Here is a 17,097-nt window from a genome sequence, read left to right as displayed (position 1 = left end):
ACGATCCCAGACATAACCCTCGCATCTGAGTCTCTTCTGCCAAGGATCACAGCCTGGAGAGTCTTGGAGGATTATACGGCCAGCGACCATCAATACATTATTTTCAATGTCATAGATCGCATCCCGAGACAAGTTGCTGCATCTCGGGAAGTGCCCGTTCGGTGGAACACCAAAAAACTGGACGTGGCTAAATTCACCGAGGCCATCCTGCGGCCTGCCGCACCTGGCATGGCTCATGCAGAGGCTATAGTTACATCGATGATGGGGCTGATTGCCTCGGCTTGTGATGAGTCAATGCCCCGCAAGAGACTCCGTTGCGATAGGAGACCCGTATACTGGTGGACTGCAGAGATCGCGGATTTGGGCCGAGCTGCTTTGAGAGCTAGACGACTCGCTACCAGGGCCAGGGTACCCTTGGATAGACGCCGTAAGCTGGAGAGCTACAAGGTGGCGAGGAAGTCTCTCCGCCGGGCCATCAACCGGAGCAAACACAATTGCTGGAAAACACTAAGGGATGATGTCGATTCCGACCCGTGGGGCCTGGGTTACAAACTAGTTCCATCATGGAGGGGGCCGCTATGGAGAGGGTCGTCAAATCCCTTTTTCCGGATCATATTCTGCGCCCACTGCGTGAGTTTGAGATGATGGACGATGTCCCACTCTTCACTCATGAGGAGCTGGAGACTGCCGTTTTATCCCTAAAAAACAACAAGGCTCCTGGACCTGATGGGGTACCTGGCGAGGCTCTTAAGAAGGTTTTTTCAATCAATCCCCTGATTCTTCTGAGCATGTACAACGCCTGCCTAGCAGAGGGGGTATTTCCGTTGTGCTGGAAAAAAGCTAGGCTCGTGCTCGTAGGGAAGGGGAAAGGAGACCCAGAATTGCCGTCCTCTTACAGACCCCTTTGCATGTTGGATACGGCTGGGAAAGTCCTAGAGAAGTTGATCCGTTCCCGACTGAATTCAGCCGTGGTTGCTGCGGGGGACCTGAGCCCTCGCCAATACGGCTTCAGGAAGGGGCGATCAACGGTCGACGCTATTGAGGAGGTGAAGCAAGCCGTGATGAGAGCTGAGGATTTTAATCACTACTCTCGTAGGGTTGTGCTGCTCGTTACACTCGATGTGCGAAACGCATTTAATTCTGCAAGATGGTGCAATATGCTGGACGCTCTGGAGAACAACTTCCACGTCCCGGCATACCTCATGCGCATTATAGAGGATTACCTCCGGTTCCGCCTCCTCATGTATGATACTACAGAAGGCCCGCGGACGATGAGTGTCACTTCTGGTGCTGCCCAAGGTTCCATACTCGGCCCTGACCTCTGGAACGTTGCCTACGACAGCCTCCTTAGGTCTGAAATGCCTGAAGAAACCGTTTTAGTTGGGTACGCAGATGACATTGCAGCTTTAATAGCTGCTCGTAGTGTTGAGCTGGCCCAGCTAAAATTAAACCGAGTCATGCGAACTATAAACGCATGGATGGCAGATCACGGTCTCTCACTCGCGCTGAACAAAACTGAGATCGTGATTCTGACCAAAAAGCGGATTGACACCATTGTGCCGTTGAGGGTGGGGGACGTCGAAGTCCAGTCCGTTCGTGCCGCCAAGTATCTTGGTGTCATGGTGGACTCTAAGCTTAGCTGGCGGGACCAGATATTCCGAACGGCGGACAAGGCCGCTAAGGTGATCTCTTCTCTTAGCCGGTTAATGGCCAATGTCGGAGGTCCTCGTTCCAGTCGCAGAAGGCTGTTGATGTCTACAGTTCAGTCTGTGCTCCTGTATGGTGCGGAGGTGTGGGCAGACGCGCTCAATAAGGAGGTGTATAGGATGCGGCTTGCCAGAGTGCAGCGTCAGGTAGCACTCAGGGTAGCATCCGCCTACCGAACAGTGTCTGAACCTGCCATCTTGGTGGTTGCTGGAGTAATCCCCGTCAAACTTTTGGCGGCGGAGAGGAAAGCGATTTATCAGCGGCGTGGAGAGGACCATGCAAAAATGGAGGAGTGCAACCGCACCTACCAGCTCTGGCAGGAGAGCTGGGAACAGGAGTCGCGGGGACGCTGGACCAGGAGACTGATTCAGCAAGTCCAACCATGGGTTGACCGACGGTATGGTGAGGTGGACTATTACCTTACCCAGTTTCTGACAGGTCACGGGTTTTTTCGGTCGTGCACACCTTCTTCCGCTGCCAGCGTTGGGAAGGTTCCCGCCTGGAGGCTGAACAACATGTAGGGCAGTTGTTGGTGGACACGGTCATTCCGATGATGACGGAGGGTGAGGACAATTGGACCTGTATGTCACATTTCGTCCAGGATATTCTCCGCACAAAGAAGCTAGAGCTTGACCGAGATGCGGTCTAGGTCATAAAGAAATTGAATGCCAGAAACGGCGCGAGCCCTGAGGGCTTAGGTCACACGTTGACCTGACCTGAAGTAATGTGACAAACAATCCCAGGTCTGTGTCCAACAGAGTAGAGGGGGTTTTTTAGTGAGTAGTCTGATATGCTCAGGAGTCTCACACTACAGGCTGGCTACCTGTGTGCGTAAAAGCATTTTTACCTCCTCTCCCTTATAAAAAAAAAAAAAAAAAAAAAAAAAAAAAAAAAAAAAAAAATAGCAATGTATGAACAATTTTATTCTAAAGAATAGTTCACTAATAGCACTGATCCATAACACAATACACTCCAGTATATGGCTTTGTGAAAGAAATGAACAATTATATTCTAAAGAATAGTTCTCTAATATTACTGATACAAAATGCCACTCCAGCATATATGACTCTTTTTTTGGATATCTTTACTTTTATCCTAGGATGCTATGGACACTAGCCCACGATTGTTTTTCACATATTACTTCAGGCTAGACCAATTAAGGGTTTGTCATTATCACTTATAGATGAAATTCATTGGTGATCTGGTGGGATTTGAACCCAGAATCTCAGGAACTGAAGTCGTGCGCTCTACCACTAGACCAGCTTGCTCCCCAGACCTAATTTTGGTTTAGCATTAATGTAAATTGACCTAACTTCGTCATAATCTGACACTATTATAGAATTAGGGACATTAACCTTCAGTCATTAAACTTACATTGGGAGTAAGGTAGCCAATCAGAGTCGGGGTAATTATCCCAGCAATGGCTCCGATACCGTTGACAATTGCCATGAGAGTCCCTGCATAGTTGGGGGAGAGGTCTAGGGCATTGACCTTCAAGCTTGGGTAGAAGAAGCCCATGAAAGCCATACCAATGGCGAACAATGTTGCCACCATCACTTTGTCACACCCTGCGTATGAAGCTGCCAGGGAGCCTAGGGCTGGGCCGACGGACGCTGAAATCATGGAGGGAATTAATATAATACATATAGGTTCATTATTTTGTGAAGACAATGAGACAATGTTGTTGGTTTTAAACTGACTTTTGAGTGTAGGATAAGTGTAGAACTGCATGAGACGCCTTGTATAGCTTTGCTATTTTTTTTTTTTTTTTTTTTTTGTTCTAGGACGCTAGGCACGAGCCTGGGATTGTTTTTCACATTACTTCAGGGGTTGCAGCATTATCACTTAGATAAAATCCTGGTGACTTGGCGGAAAGATCGAACCCGGGACCTCAGGGACTGAAGTCCCGCGCTCTAACCACTGCGCCAGCTCACTCCCCTTTGCTAGATTAGATCGGATGGTAACGCAAAGCAAACCATCCGGGTTTGAATATGAGTGAAGGATGAGTCATTAACATGAATGAAATGACAACTACGAATTACACTTTGACTAAGATTAGCTGTTTCTTAGGAACAATGTTTCCTAACACAGAAGAATTTTATTGTTTGTATACATAAATAATAGTACTGTTAAAGAAGTGTTCCAAGTTTTTATGGTTGTATTTGTATACAATATACATGTATGTTTAATTGTTTATGTTGACTAAAGCTACGGTATTTATTTTATTCTTTTCTATGAAAGGCTCGATGCCAGGATTTTTATTGTGGAATGAAGAGGATAGCAGCTAGCCTACAGAAGAAGTGTAGGTAGGCCATATAACACACAGGAGACACTTAAAACAAAATATTTCTTCCCCTGGGAGACTTAATCAAGTGTAAAGAAAGAGGAAGGAAGAGCACTTTTTCTAAGGTATAGCTGCTATACGGCCAGCGACCATCAATACATTATTTTCAATGTCTTAGATGGCATCCCGAGACAAGTTGCTGCATCTCGGGAAGTGCCCGTTCGGTGGAACACCAAAAAACTGGACGTGGCTAAATTCACCGAGGCCATCCTGCGGGGAGTGCCAGCGGTGCCTGCCGCACCTGGCATGGTTCATGCAGAGGCTATAGTTACATCGATGATGGGGCTGATTGCCTCGGCTTGTGATGAGTCAATGCCCCGCAAGAGACTCCGTTGCGATAGGAGACCCGTATACTGGTGGACTGCAGAGATCGCGGATTTGCGCCGAGCTGCTTTGAGAGCTAGACGACTCGCTACCAGGGCCAGGGCACCCTTGGATAGACGCCGTAAGCTGGAGAGCTACAAGGTGGCGAGGAAGTCTCTCCGCCGGGCCATCAACCGGAGCAAACACAATTGCTGGAAAACACTAAGGGATGATGTCGATTCCGACCCGTGGGGCCTGGGTTACAAACTAGTAACCCAAAAACGCACCACTCGCTCTCCACCTTCCGTCATGGAGGGGGCCGCTATGGAGAGGGTCGTCAAATCCCTTTTTCCGGATCATATTCTGCGCCCACTGCGTGAGTTTGAGATGATGGACGATGTCCCACTCTTCACTCATGAGGAGCTGGAGACTGCCGTTTTATCCCTAAAAAACAACAAGGCTCCTGGACCTGATGGGGTACCTGGCGAGGCTCTTAAGAAGGTTTTTTCAATCAATCCCCTGATTCTTCTGAGCATGTACAACGCCTGCCTAGCAGAGGGGGTATTTCCGTTGTGCTGGAAAAAAGCTAGGCTCGTGCTCGTAGGGAAGGGGAAAGGAGACCCAGAATTGCCGTCCTCTTACAGACCCCTTTGCATGTTGGATACGGCTGGGAAAGTCCTAGAGAAGTTGATCCGTTCCCTACTGAATTCAGCCGTGGTTGCTGCGGGGGACCTGAGCCCTCGCCAATACGGCTTCAGGAAGGGGCGATCAACGGTCGACGCTATTGAGGAGGTGAAGCAAGCCGTGATGAGAGCTGAGGATTTTAATCACTACTCTCGTAGGGTTGTGCTGCTCGTTACACTCGATGTGCGAAACGCATTTAATTCTGCAAGATGGTGCGATATGCTTTACGCTCTGGAGAACAACTTCAACGTCCCGGCATACCTCATGCGCATTATAGAGGATTACCTCCGGTTCCGCCTCCTCATGTATGATACTACAGAAGGCCCGCGGACGATGAGTGTCACTTCTGGTGCTGCCCAAGGTTCCATACTCGGCCCGGACCTCTGGAACGTTGCCTACGACAGCCTCCTTAGGTCTGAAATGCCTGAAGAAACCGTTTTAGTTGGGTACGCAGATGACATTGCAGCTTTAATAGCTGCTCGTAGTGTTGAGCTGGCCCAGCTAAAATTAAACCGAGTCATGCGAACTATAAACGCATGGATGGCAAATCACGGTCTCTCACTTGCGCTGAACAAAACTGAGATCGTGATTCTGACCAAAAAGCGGATTGACACCATTGTGCCGTTGAGGGTGGGGGACGTCGAAGTCCAGTCCGTTCGTGCCGCCAAGTATCTTGGTGTCATGGTGGACTCTAAGCTTAGCTGGCGGGACCAGATATTCCGAACGGCGGACAAGGCCGCTAAGGTGATCTCTTCTCTTAGCCGGTTAATGGCCAATGTCGGAAGTCCTCGTTCCAGTCGCAGAAGGCTGTTGATGTCTACAGTTCAGTCTGTGCTCCTGTATGGTGCGGAGGTGTGGGCAGACGCGCTCAATAAGGAGGTGTATAGGATGCGGCTTGCCAGAGTGCAGCGTCAGGCAGCACTCAGGGTAGCATCCGCCTACCGAACAGTGTCTGAACCTGCCATCTTGGTGGTTGCTGGAGTAATCCCCGTCAAACTTTTGGCAGCGGAGAGGAAAGCGATTTATCAGCGGTGTGGAGAGGACCATGCAAAAATGGAGGAGCGCAACCGCACCTACCAGCTCTGGCAGGAGAGCTGGGAACAGGAGTCGCGGGGACGCTGGACCAGGAGACTGATTCAGCAAGTCCAACCATGGGTTGACCGACGGTATGGTGAGGTGGACTATTACCTTATCCAGTTTCTGACAGGTCACGGGTTTTTTCGGTCGTACCTGTTCAGGATGGGCAAAGCCGTGTCACCCGATTGCATCTACTGCCCAGGCACTCCCGACGACGCGGAGCACACCTTCTTCCGCTGCCAGCGTTGGGAAGGTTCCCGCCTGGAGGCTGAACAACATGTAGGGCAGTTGTTGGTGGACACGGTCATTCCGATGATGACGGAGGGTGAGGACAATTGGACCTGTATGTCACATTTCGTCCAGGATATTCTCCGCACAAAGAAGCTAGAGCTTGACCGAGATGCGGTCTAGGTCATAAAGAAATTGAATGCCAGAAACGGCGTGAGCCCTGAGGGCTTAGGTCACACGTTGACCTGACCTGAAGTAATGTGACAAACAATCCCAGGTCTGTGTCCAACAGAGTAGAGGGGGTTTTTTAGTGTGTAGGCTGACAAGCTCAGGAGTCTCACACTACAGGCTGGCTACCTGTGTGCGTAAAAGCATTTTTACCTCCTCTCCCTTAAAAAAAAAAAAAAAAAATAAAAACTAGGGTAGCTGCTATCCTCTTTATTTAATCGAGGGCAATTATTCTCACTTTGCAAAACAAGTTTTTTTTACCGATGGTTGTGAAAGTTTTCCTGCAGATTGTGACACTTATGATGTTTCTAGCTAAGAGGAAATCGCAAAGCCAGCCAGAGAAGAGAGCAGTGAACCACATGACCAGGAAGGGAAGAGAAGAGAGGAAGCCGTTCTGAAAAATTAAAAAAAATGTGAAGAATGGGAACAAAAAACATAACATTCACAAATAAATATAAATATAAATAAAATATAATCATTGGTATAATATTTTTAAAGAGGTTGGTGGCCTATTTTACCTTGCATTTGCAAATGGGCCACAGAGGCCTGTGCGAGCGTGCATGAAACCGTAGACAAATAGAGTAAATATAGACTGTCAAAGGAAAGTTCCGGCACCCACCACTAGGAGGGCCGTTGTAATTACCGTGCACACCGCTGCAGTTGAGGAGCGCAGGAGCCGTATGCTACCAGCAGATCGCTGCAGCAGTGTGGGCTGTAACTACACGACACTCCTAGCGGTGAGCGCCGGAACATATGCAATCCCAATGGGCATTGCAATTATTATTATCTTTGGGCATTTTTAAATAGTTTTTTTTTTATTAGTTCCGGTTAGTTTGTTTTCCAGCACTGCTGCTGGTCTATCTATATATCTAATTCCGTAAGCCCAAAATTTTACAATGAAATTGTGAGCGAATGGGAGGCCGTAGAAAGCTGGGAGGGGTCTCATTTTAAAGGTCTGAGCATGAAATTTTGGGGAAAATTATTCATTTTTCTTAATTATGCACCAAGAGGTTGTTACGGAATAAAATATTTCACATTTAAATAGCATGGGAATCTAATTTTATGTATTTTTATTTAGTGTAAACACAGCTGTGATTGAAAAAATTATAACCACACCTGAATGTGCATGATTTTGTTATTGTAAAATTGATAGTGAAGTAGTAAATATAATTGGAAAATGTTCCTTAGTTGTATTATGATTAGAAAGTTTATATTATAAAGACACCGTATGCTCTTTGAAATTTTTATTTTAAACAGAGCAGACATCAAATTGCATTATGCAGGTATGTAATAAGTATTATACATATTATAATATATATATAAAAATGTTAAACGATAATTTAAGGTAGGGTAACCAATGACGCTGTACAAAATAATTACTAGAAAATTAATAAACATATATATATAGGGGCTATTGACCCTACAAGCCACTAGTATTTATTCTATTTGCCTACGGTGAAACGTATCCAGCAAATCAGGGGATGAGCCGGTATAGTACAAGGGTGAACTGTACTGATAAAAAATTTTTGTGGTAGGAACCAGGATCCGAACCCACAACATCGCTGCCTTGGGACCAAAAAGTCCGGGGCTTACCAACTGAGCCACCAACTCACTAATATTCTTTTAACGCTGTACCATTAGTATATTTTAATATGGTATATTTTCGACACTTCTCTTATACTTAACCAATTCCATCCATGTGCTTAGCTTGATATATAAGCCCAAAGCTCCAAATCTAAAAGAGGAGCACTATTGCAAACTTTACAAAAAAATAAACAAATGCAGAATTTTGGTAAGTTTGAATTCCTAAGTGACACAACTAAACATCTTTAAGTGCTATAAATCCTAAGTATCAGCATTGAGTCCAAGTAAATTTAAAAGTATTAGAGTAATAGTGGCAGACTTTTCCTATCACACAAATTTTTTTGTTAGTTTTTTTAACATACAGATTTTTAAGTTTAAGGGCTGATAAAAAAAAAATTCTAAACCACAAATCAATTGGGCTTACCTGAGCAACGGTAAAATGCATTACGCTCTTCATGTACTTTGGCAGATCTGTTTGGATGGTGAACAGAGCCCAGTCATGTCCAATCTGGCCGATGATCAGGCCCCAGAGAGGGATTGATAGAGCCATCGCCTTCCAGGGGGTAGGAGCCAGGTTCTGAAAAATAACACAAGTACAGTGATTAGGAAAATGTGGAAGGTGTAAACCTACAATCATTCAAACAAGTTGGAGAATCATCATGATCAAACCATGGGAACAAGGTTCTATGGGGTGTTTAATAGGATAAAATTGTTTTTTCACATTTTTGACCACCATAACAAACATCATACTATGGCTTAGTTGTGGACCTAATGGTTACGGAGAAAGTTCCATAAAATTATAAATTTTAAATTCCTACATTATACTTATGGAGAATATAAGTATAAACTGGTGCAGTTTGCTTGTTTATGGATATACTGTATTCTGATCAAATTTGGCAAACTTACTTACTTCAATATAAGCTATACATATTCACTAAAAACACACCTTTATTATCTTCCTTGTATCAGCAAACTGTACTAATTTAACCTAATGTTATTTAAAAAGGGAATGAATCCGACAAATTTAAGGAAATATGTAAGTAAATATCCAGTCAGTCAAAATATGTCACTTAAAGTCTGCAGGTTTGCTATGGCGGGGATATTTTTTACATGCATTCTCTTATTCAACTTACCTCTCTACGCTTGAGGCAGCCAATAGTCTCCGACAGGTATTCCCGCTCCTCGGTAGAGATGTAAGGGTGAGACGCAGGGTCGTTGTAGCAAAGGAAGCAGAACACGACGTACCACACGACCCCGAGGACACCAAACAAGTAGAAGACAAAAGGCCAATCTCCGTCCCAATGTTGTAGCATGACGCCGGTAAGAGTGCTGGACACCACAGTTCCGATCTGGTTACCTGAAATGTGGACATCATATGGATGTTATGTGGATACTATGTGGATAATGTGGGTATTTATGTTAGAGATAGTGGTAAAATGCAAGTAGCCAAAGAAGAAGCTTGGGTAGCTAGCCTGTGGAAATTTAAAATTATTTTTGTTGATTAAAATAAATTGATTATTAAAACCAATGTTACGATTCACGTTAGATTATACAATTTTAGTTTTATTTGTTCTTGATAAATAGTTTGGAACTACATTACATAAAAAACCAATCAACTTTTAGGTGTTAGGTAAAACTGTTAGAAAAATTGGGTTAGCAGCTAATGCATGTAGCTGTAATAATAAAATTGGGTTATCCTCCCAAAAAATCACACAAGAATCAGTTATGGTCATGTATAAAGAGAGTTTTCCATTTGAAATGGTAAAAAATCAGAAAAAATTGTACTATTCATCTGAGGTGGTACAAAATGTTTATTCGACCCTTTAAAAACGATATTTCAAAAACAATCTTGTACAAATTTACCCTCTGCATTTAGCCCACAACATTTAACCCCTCCTCTCAAAAAATCTTATTGTATACTGACTCCTGGCAATACTACTCAAATAAAGCAACAAAAATACTGTGTCCACAAATAAATTCTACAAATACAGATTCTATGATCAATGGGATCAGTATTGTAAATTTTCCAGTAGGTTTTAAAATCCACTCTTTTCAATTTTACATTTTTATGTAGTTTTTAAGCATGAGTAAAGCTAAATTATTATAAAATTTAATTTCACCTGCAAACACCAAAGCACCCAATTTCCCTCTTTCCATGGGAGGTACCCATTGAGCCAGTAGAACGTTTAGTGCTGGGAACGTGGTGCCCTGCAAGATAAGGCGATTTTTATTTTTAAACATGATAATATATCACCTAGTGTAGTAAAATCTTTAGATACAAATATTTTATTTTTGGAAATTATTTCTGATTATTCCTAACTTCTAAGATGATTTATATCAGGGTTATTAAACAAGGTATCACCTGAAAAGCTTAAGCCCTCCTCTTCCCGTAATACTTTCCTTAGTGTTTTATTAATATTCATAAAGTCAATACTAAATCAGTGCAAAAATCTGGTACCTAACCATATAGGGACAGAACTTTAGATTGTGTATAAAACAAAAAACTAATGGAAAACACATTTTTCTTTCTTTTAAAAGCATTTTTTAACCACAGAGTTCAGAGTTCTATGAGGATCACACGTTATCTAGGGAGACTGTCAAACTCTTGGAACATTGTGGAATACTAACCTCTCCAAGACCTTCGACAAATCTTGTGGTTATGAGCCACCTCGGCCCTGCTCGGGCGGCAAACGGAGTCAGGATCGTCAAAATTGAAGTGCTGAGAATCCCCAGCCCGAGGGTCTGCTTCCCACCAAATCTCTCGGCAAGAAGTCCTCCGGGAATGTGGGTGAGGACATAGCCCCAGAAGAAGGCAGAGAGAATGTATCCCTGAGTCTTCTCATCCCAGTCAAATTCGTTTTCCTGAAAATGCATTGCTGTAAAGAAAGTGGTACCAGTAGCTCAAAAGTGACATTTTTCCAAATGCTAATGAATTTGATTTTGATAATATTCACATACGCATATCATGTAATCTTTATGTTGTCATTGTTTACGTAAATGAACAAGTACACAAAATGTACGTACATTTTACACTAACAAACATACGTTGATCTAATATTGACATATATTTTAAGTAAGCAAACATATACGTTGATATATTATTGACACATATTTTACACAAACTAACAAACAGTACATACCATATCTTATGTATGTATTACGACATTTTGCCAAATATTTTGGAATATTCTACAAGAAAGTGATATATCTATTTGTTTTTTACACGTACGTACATTTATCAAGCCGTATTAAAAAAAGTCAACCGGACTAAATGCCCATAGTGGGCTTATGTATTTTAGAAAATTGTCCAGTCTTGGAATGGATTTGCAAAAATTTTATCATGATATTGGAAAGACTCTGTACACAAAAACTTTGTTGAAGAAAAAGAAAGTATATATGCATTTATTATCATACATCTAGAGAAGATTACTCCAACAAATGGCTAGTGGAACCTCCTTGATCAGAGCTGCTTTAGTTCAGAGAACTGAAAAGTTCTCTTTTCACTCTGAACGGTGGGCCCAGACCCAGGTACGCCAGAGGTTAAAAGGGTAGTTAGCATGGCAGAGAAAAAACCAAAGATTTTTGTAAAAATAAGGTTATAAAACTTTTGTAATTTAATAATGATTGAATAATAATACTCCATAACTCTTTGACAACTACTATCATTGTTAAAAGTATTAAAGTATAGTAACTCATTTTGTGGAATATTTTAAACTAGCTGAGTTACAGTAATAGGTTCCAGATGTGGTTCTAGTAGGCTGGCACCTTACATGCTACATAAATAGAAAAATTACCTCACAACTCACAACTAAATTAGATAAAAACAATCACATACAGCACATACAGAAAGGGACGAGACTATAATGTTGCTCTTTTTAAAGAACTAAGAATTTAAGTCTTATCTAAAAGAGGTTTAAATCTGTTGAATAACTTGTTCAACTCACAGAAATATATAGTTCATGGAATTTCGATGGCTAACATCTAGAGCAACTTTTTTCAAAAACTTGTTTGAAAAATGTAGACTCAAGTCAATACAAATTAAACACTGAGTTTATGATAGTTTATAGTTATGGAGACACACGTTTATTATCAATCCAGTGAGTAAAGATTGTACATGTTGAGAATGAGATTGTAAGATTACTCACTGGGTTGTAATGATGAGGTTTAGTTGAGGAGTTTTGTATCGGACAAGCGTTTGGGTCGGGTATGAGAACGTGTTGACCCAATTTCCCATGATGCACTACAACCATCTCTGTGATGGCGACGCTTAAAACGCTCCTCATCGCGTAGGCGTTGGCCACAGCGAGGAACCCCATGAGTCCGAATACGTAGCGTTGGGGCATACATCCTGAAACAGAAGCGATCATCAGTGGTAGGTAACTCAATTGTTTTTGTTTTGAAAATGGTTTCTGCATTTGCTATATCTTTGGCCTAAGAAAATTTATTTCAGAGGTGATCGTATTTCTATTAGGTTTGAGGTTCCAAAGCAAACGTCTTTTTCAGACCCCTTTGTATATGAATATTTTATTGATGTAAAGACTGGACAAGAGTTTTATTATGGAAGTGTAGTTTACAACAATGTAAAAGTTTTTTATCATTTACATCTTTTGTTACCTAATTTTATCCCCTCAGTGTCGTTTGGCTTATCTCACCTGCATGCCAAAAACTTGGCTCACTTAATAGTTTTTCAATTGGTTTTAGTGAATTTCCCTATAGGGAAGTAGCTATTACCAAGTATATATATATTGTCCGTGAACGCCATAACTTGAGTAATTTTTGTCCGATTTTGATGAAATTCGGATTGAAGGTGTAAAGCGGGATGAACTTGAATGAGTTTGCGAACCAGCATGATCGGACCATGGGAACAGGGTTTTACGTCTTTTACGTGGGGTAAAAATTGGTCTTTCTCATTTTTGACCCTCAAAACACAAGATTTCCCAATTTCTTTCTAGACTTTTTTAAAGAGCTTAAAAAACAAATAAATTAGTATATCAAAGTGTTTTTGTACGGTTATTGGTAACGGAGAAAATTCAAAAAATTGAAAATTTAAAATTTCTATGTTATTCTTAGGTAGAATATTATAAAATGTTGTAGTTTGCTTGTTTATAGATATAATATATCTTAAATAAAATATATATGATAATTATTCACATACGCCTATCATGTAATCTTTATGTTGTCATTGTTTACTTAAATGAACAAGTTCACAGTAAAAAAACAAATAGGTATATCACTTTCCTGTAGAATATTCCAAAATATTTGGCAAAATGTCGTAATACATACATAAGATGTGGTATGTACTGTTTGTTAGTTTGTGTAAAATATGTGTCAATAATATATCATTGTATGTGTTTGCTTACTTAAAATATATATCAATATATTATATTGATCAAACTTGGCAAATTTATTTATTTTATACTAAGATATTAATATTTTTACCAAAAACACACTTTATTAGTTTCCTTGTAGCAGCAAACCTAGGTACTCGTTAAACCTAATGTTATTTAAATAGATTTAATCGAAAATCAATTCAGACAAATGGATATTCGCTTAGTCAGCAGGTTTGCTGTAGGTGGCGAGGGTATTCTTATTTTTTAAGTGTGTAATTGAAATTACAACGAAACTTGCTTATAAAACAGATAAATAGTTTGGCTGAAACTTTCCAGTCTTGTCTATTTTCTATCCTAATACGCGGTGATATCATAATTGTGACAATGGGAAGTAACAGAAATATATAGCAATAATAACCCTTTTCAGGTAAAAACTGGGATAACTTAAACTCTCTTTAATCAAACTTGTTACTACAGTATTATATTTTCTGTTTGTTTGACATCTCTTGCATAGAAATTGTATCACCCCCACTGATTATTTCACAATGTTTGTTTCACTGTGTAGCATTCAAACTGGTTTTTCTATCTTGCTTTTCCTACCTTCCCTTGTTAAGAAAATTATTAACAAGGGATAGGATTGTAAGTACTGTATTGCATTTATAGGAGATCGAGCTGATAGTCCTGATAGATGACGGTATTTCGGTCCCAGGTTCAAATCTCGCCAAATGACCAATGGATCAGGCTAAAGTGATAATGCCACAACCTCGATGTTGCGGCATTATCACTTTAAAAAGCTACTGACTTTTCACACAGATAGAACCGACAACCTTCTGTACCTTACGAGCATTATGAATGATTTTTATCTAAGATCTAGCCTAGGATGTTTTTTACATTATTTCATGCCAATAATGTAAAAACAATCCTGGACTAGAGCTTGGATAAAAAATAATTTATAATGTTCGTAAGGTACATAATGTTGTCGGTTCTATTTCTGTGAAAAGTCAGTGGCTTCTTACAGTTCAAAATTAAACCCAGATCAAGAGATCACAGATTTGTTTAGTCCTAGGCTAATTATCAGCTGATTTTATCTATTAACAAATCTATCATCTCTTTAACTCTACACTTGTCCTTCAATCATATGTGAACATTGATGAGTATACACCTAGACTGTGTGTCAGTGTCATAGGTAGCTTTTTGCACTCTAAAGTTTATCATAGGTCATATCCTTTTATTACATGAGGCAGAAAAGCGTTTTTCTTTATTTATGCGTTTTTGATTCTTGGCATTTAATACTAAGTCACAACCATTTTTAATTCACTCCGTATGCAGTCAAGATATTTATGTACATTCTTGAATGAAGCGAAATGTGCAATTATGGTAATGAATTATAGAACAAGTGTCTGGAAGTCTGTAATTATTATTGCAAGGTGAGTTTAATATACTGTATTGCCTTGCTTGCTTGGCTTATTTCCAAGTCATTAACAGCACGGTTATTAAGAATTTGTTTTACGACATTCAAGTAATCTTTATTATCTTTACGAGGTTATTGCCTCTTCAGAAAACGGTTTAATACTGTAGTTGTTGTTAGGAAGTACTTTTGCTGTATTGGAAGAAATATCTCCACTAACAGCCTTTAGTGAATTTTACATTTCGATTAGAGTATATATACACAGTTTAAAAAACAATTGACTATTCGACTATTGGGCTACTTTAAGCAAATTTTCCATGTAGAAAATAAGCTATTACCATAGGTCTCATGGTCAGACCTAGACCCTCTGGACCAATTTACTTTTTCATTTTGATGTTCCCAGGGTCCAAAAACAACATCAGATGAAATTCATATACATGTGTGTGTCCGTAAGCACGATAACTAGAGTAAAAATCATCTGATTATGATGAAAATTGGTACTAAAGTGTAAACCTATGTTCAAACGAGTTTGTGCACCAGCTTGGTTGGACAGTGTAAACAGGGTTTTATGGGGGGGGGGATTTCCCATTTTTAAAACTCACCAACTTTATTACTATTATATTTTCTTTTCATTCTGTTTGACATCTCTTGCATAGAAATTTTATCAGCCCCACTGATTATTTCACAAGGTTTGGATCACTGTGTAGCATTCAAACTGGTTTTTGTATTATGTTTTCCCTACCATATTTTTGATCTATTGCTATGAGTTATTAACTGTCTCATTAAATCTAAAAAAAAATTCACAGTAATTGGCTTTGAGAAATCACCAAACCATCCTAAAATCCAAATAATTTTGTTACAGTAAATGTTTAAAACCCACTGAGACGACGGTCCAATAATTTTGAAATATACGTTTTCCCGCCACTCATGACGGCTGCAAGGCTTGCCAACCCTCGACATTGACAATAAGTTGAGCAGCATGATTTGCCGGTCTTATAAATATTCAATAATAACAAGGCAGGCGGCTTTCTTCATACAACACTCTGGAGCGGTGCTACGGAATGATCAACGGCCTCGATCAATGTTTGATCCCTTTTATGGCGAATTGATCGCTGGCGCCAGCACCAGTGGAATTTCCGCTTCTGAGACGTAATCATGTAACTGGGAACGGAGGGGTTTGTTAGTCCAACAGCTACTGGCATTGACTTTAGATATCTATATATACACACACTAATACGTGCTAATACTTTAATTTATGGTATAAAACCAATGCTACTGGAAAGATTACTACAGATATATGTTGATCATTCACAGGAACAAGTCCCAGTTTATTTTAACGTGTAAAAGGTTTTTTATGATTGCACGAAGTATAATTTTACTAACTAATCCATGGGACTAGGATGGGTGGCGCGTCCTGTAATCCAGCTGATGCTATGAGGTAACGAATTGTGGATATTTATAGGCATACACTGTGGATGCGATGCTCCCTGGTGGGGATTAACGTCCGCACTAGTGAGTACTACCACTATGCGCAGTACTATCCTGATAATTAGACCAATTCGTTATTTTCAAGGGGAAAAATGTGGTTCCCCGGATTCCACTATTGACTGTAGGTCCCTTAGTTGCAATTAGCTGTATGGGCTATTAATTAACAGCTGTGTCTAAGGAACATGTCGGCCTTTTGTCACTATCGCACCACTCAACTCCATTCATCCTTCACTCATATTTGGGTTAAAATACGCACATAGCGGCGTCTCCATCTTAAATAATTAATTGGTTGATTGATTGGGATCTGAGGTTTTAGTTAAAATTTTAAGTTTAGGCCTACGTAATGAAAATAAAAAATATAATACTGATTTTTAAACATACTAGCTTTTACCCACGGGCTTCACCCCGTTTGACTTCATAAGTATTAACAAAACTATTGATTGGTTAAGTTAAGCTGAAATAAACCAAACAGAATGCAGTAATACAATAGTATATTTCGTACCAAAGGGCCAAAACCATTTTGGTCCGTGGTACGAACGCTATTTTTCACCACACTATACCCTATTACCACTATTCACCACAATAATAATGCACACTGATAGTCAACACAGGGATATGTGAATAAATGATTTGAGGAATCAGCAAAAATAATAATAAGTTTTAAATATAGTTGCTAGGCAGCGGTGACAATAAAACAATTCTATTGCAATGCTATG

The 17,097-nt window shown here is 40.6% G+C and overlaps 1 protein-coding gene across 4 annotated transcripts in view; it reads right to left on the bottom strand.

The window, feature by feature from the left end:
- The window catches only part of LOC129000878 (putative inorganic phosphate cotransporter), a 67,954-nt gene that overhangs the window by 7,596 nt on the left and 43,261 nt on the right, over nucleotides 1-17,097 (bottom strand). For all 4 annotated transcript variants that reach the window (XM_054427942.1, XM_054427941.1, XM_054427943.1 and 1 more), the window contains exons 2-8: nucleotides 12,301-12,503; nucleotides 10,784-11,017; nucleotides 10,276-10,363; nucleotides 9,289-9,512; nucleotides 8,580-8,732; nucleotides 6,833-6,965; nucleotides 3,082-3,320 (exon numbers count right to left, since the gene is read on the bottom strand). In XM_054427942.1, coding sequence (XP_054283917.1) covers nucleotides 3,082-3,320; nucleotides 6,833-6,965; nucleotides 8,580-8,732; nucleotides 9,289-9,512; nucleotides 10,276-10,363; nucleotides 10,784-11,017; nucleotides 12,301-12,503 — 1,274 coding nt within the window. The remainder of the gene's footprint in view (nucleotides 1-3,081; nucleotides 3,321-6,832; nucleotides 6,966-8,579; nucleotides 8,733-9,288; nucleotides 9,513-10,275; nucleotides 10,364-10,783; nucleotides 11,018-12,300; nucleotides 12,504-17,097) is intronic.

The sequence above is a fragment of the Macrosteles quadrilineatus genome, unplaced genomic scaffold (assembly GCF_028750875.1).
Source record: "Macrosteles quadrilineatus isolate MER2022 unplaced genomic scaffold, UCM_ALF_1.0 Scaffold_8__2_contigs__length_117827958, whole genome shotgun sequence".
Lineage (NCBI taxonomy): Eukaryota > Metazoa > Arthropoda > Insecta > Hemiptera > Cicadellidae > Macrosteles > Macrosteles quadrilineatus.
This window is presented reverse-complemented; position numbering and strand designations above follow the sequence as displayed.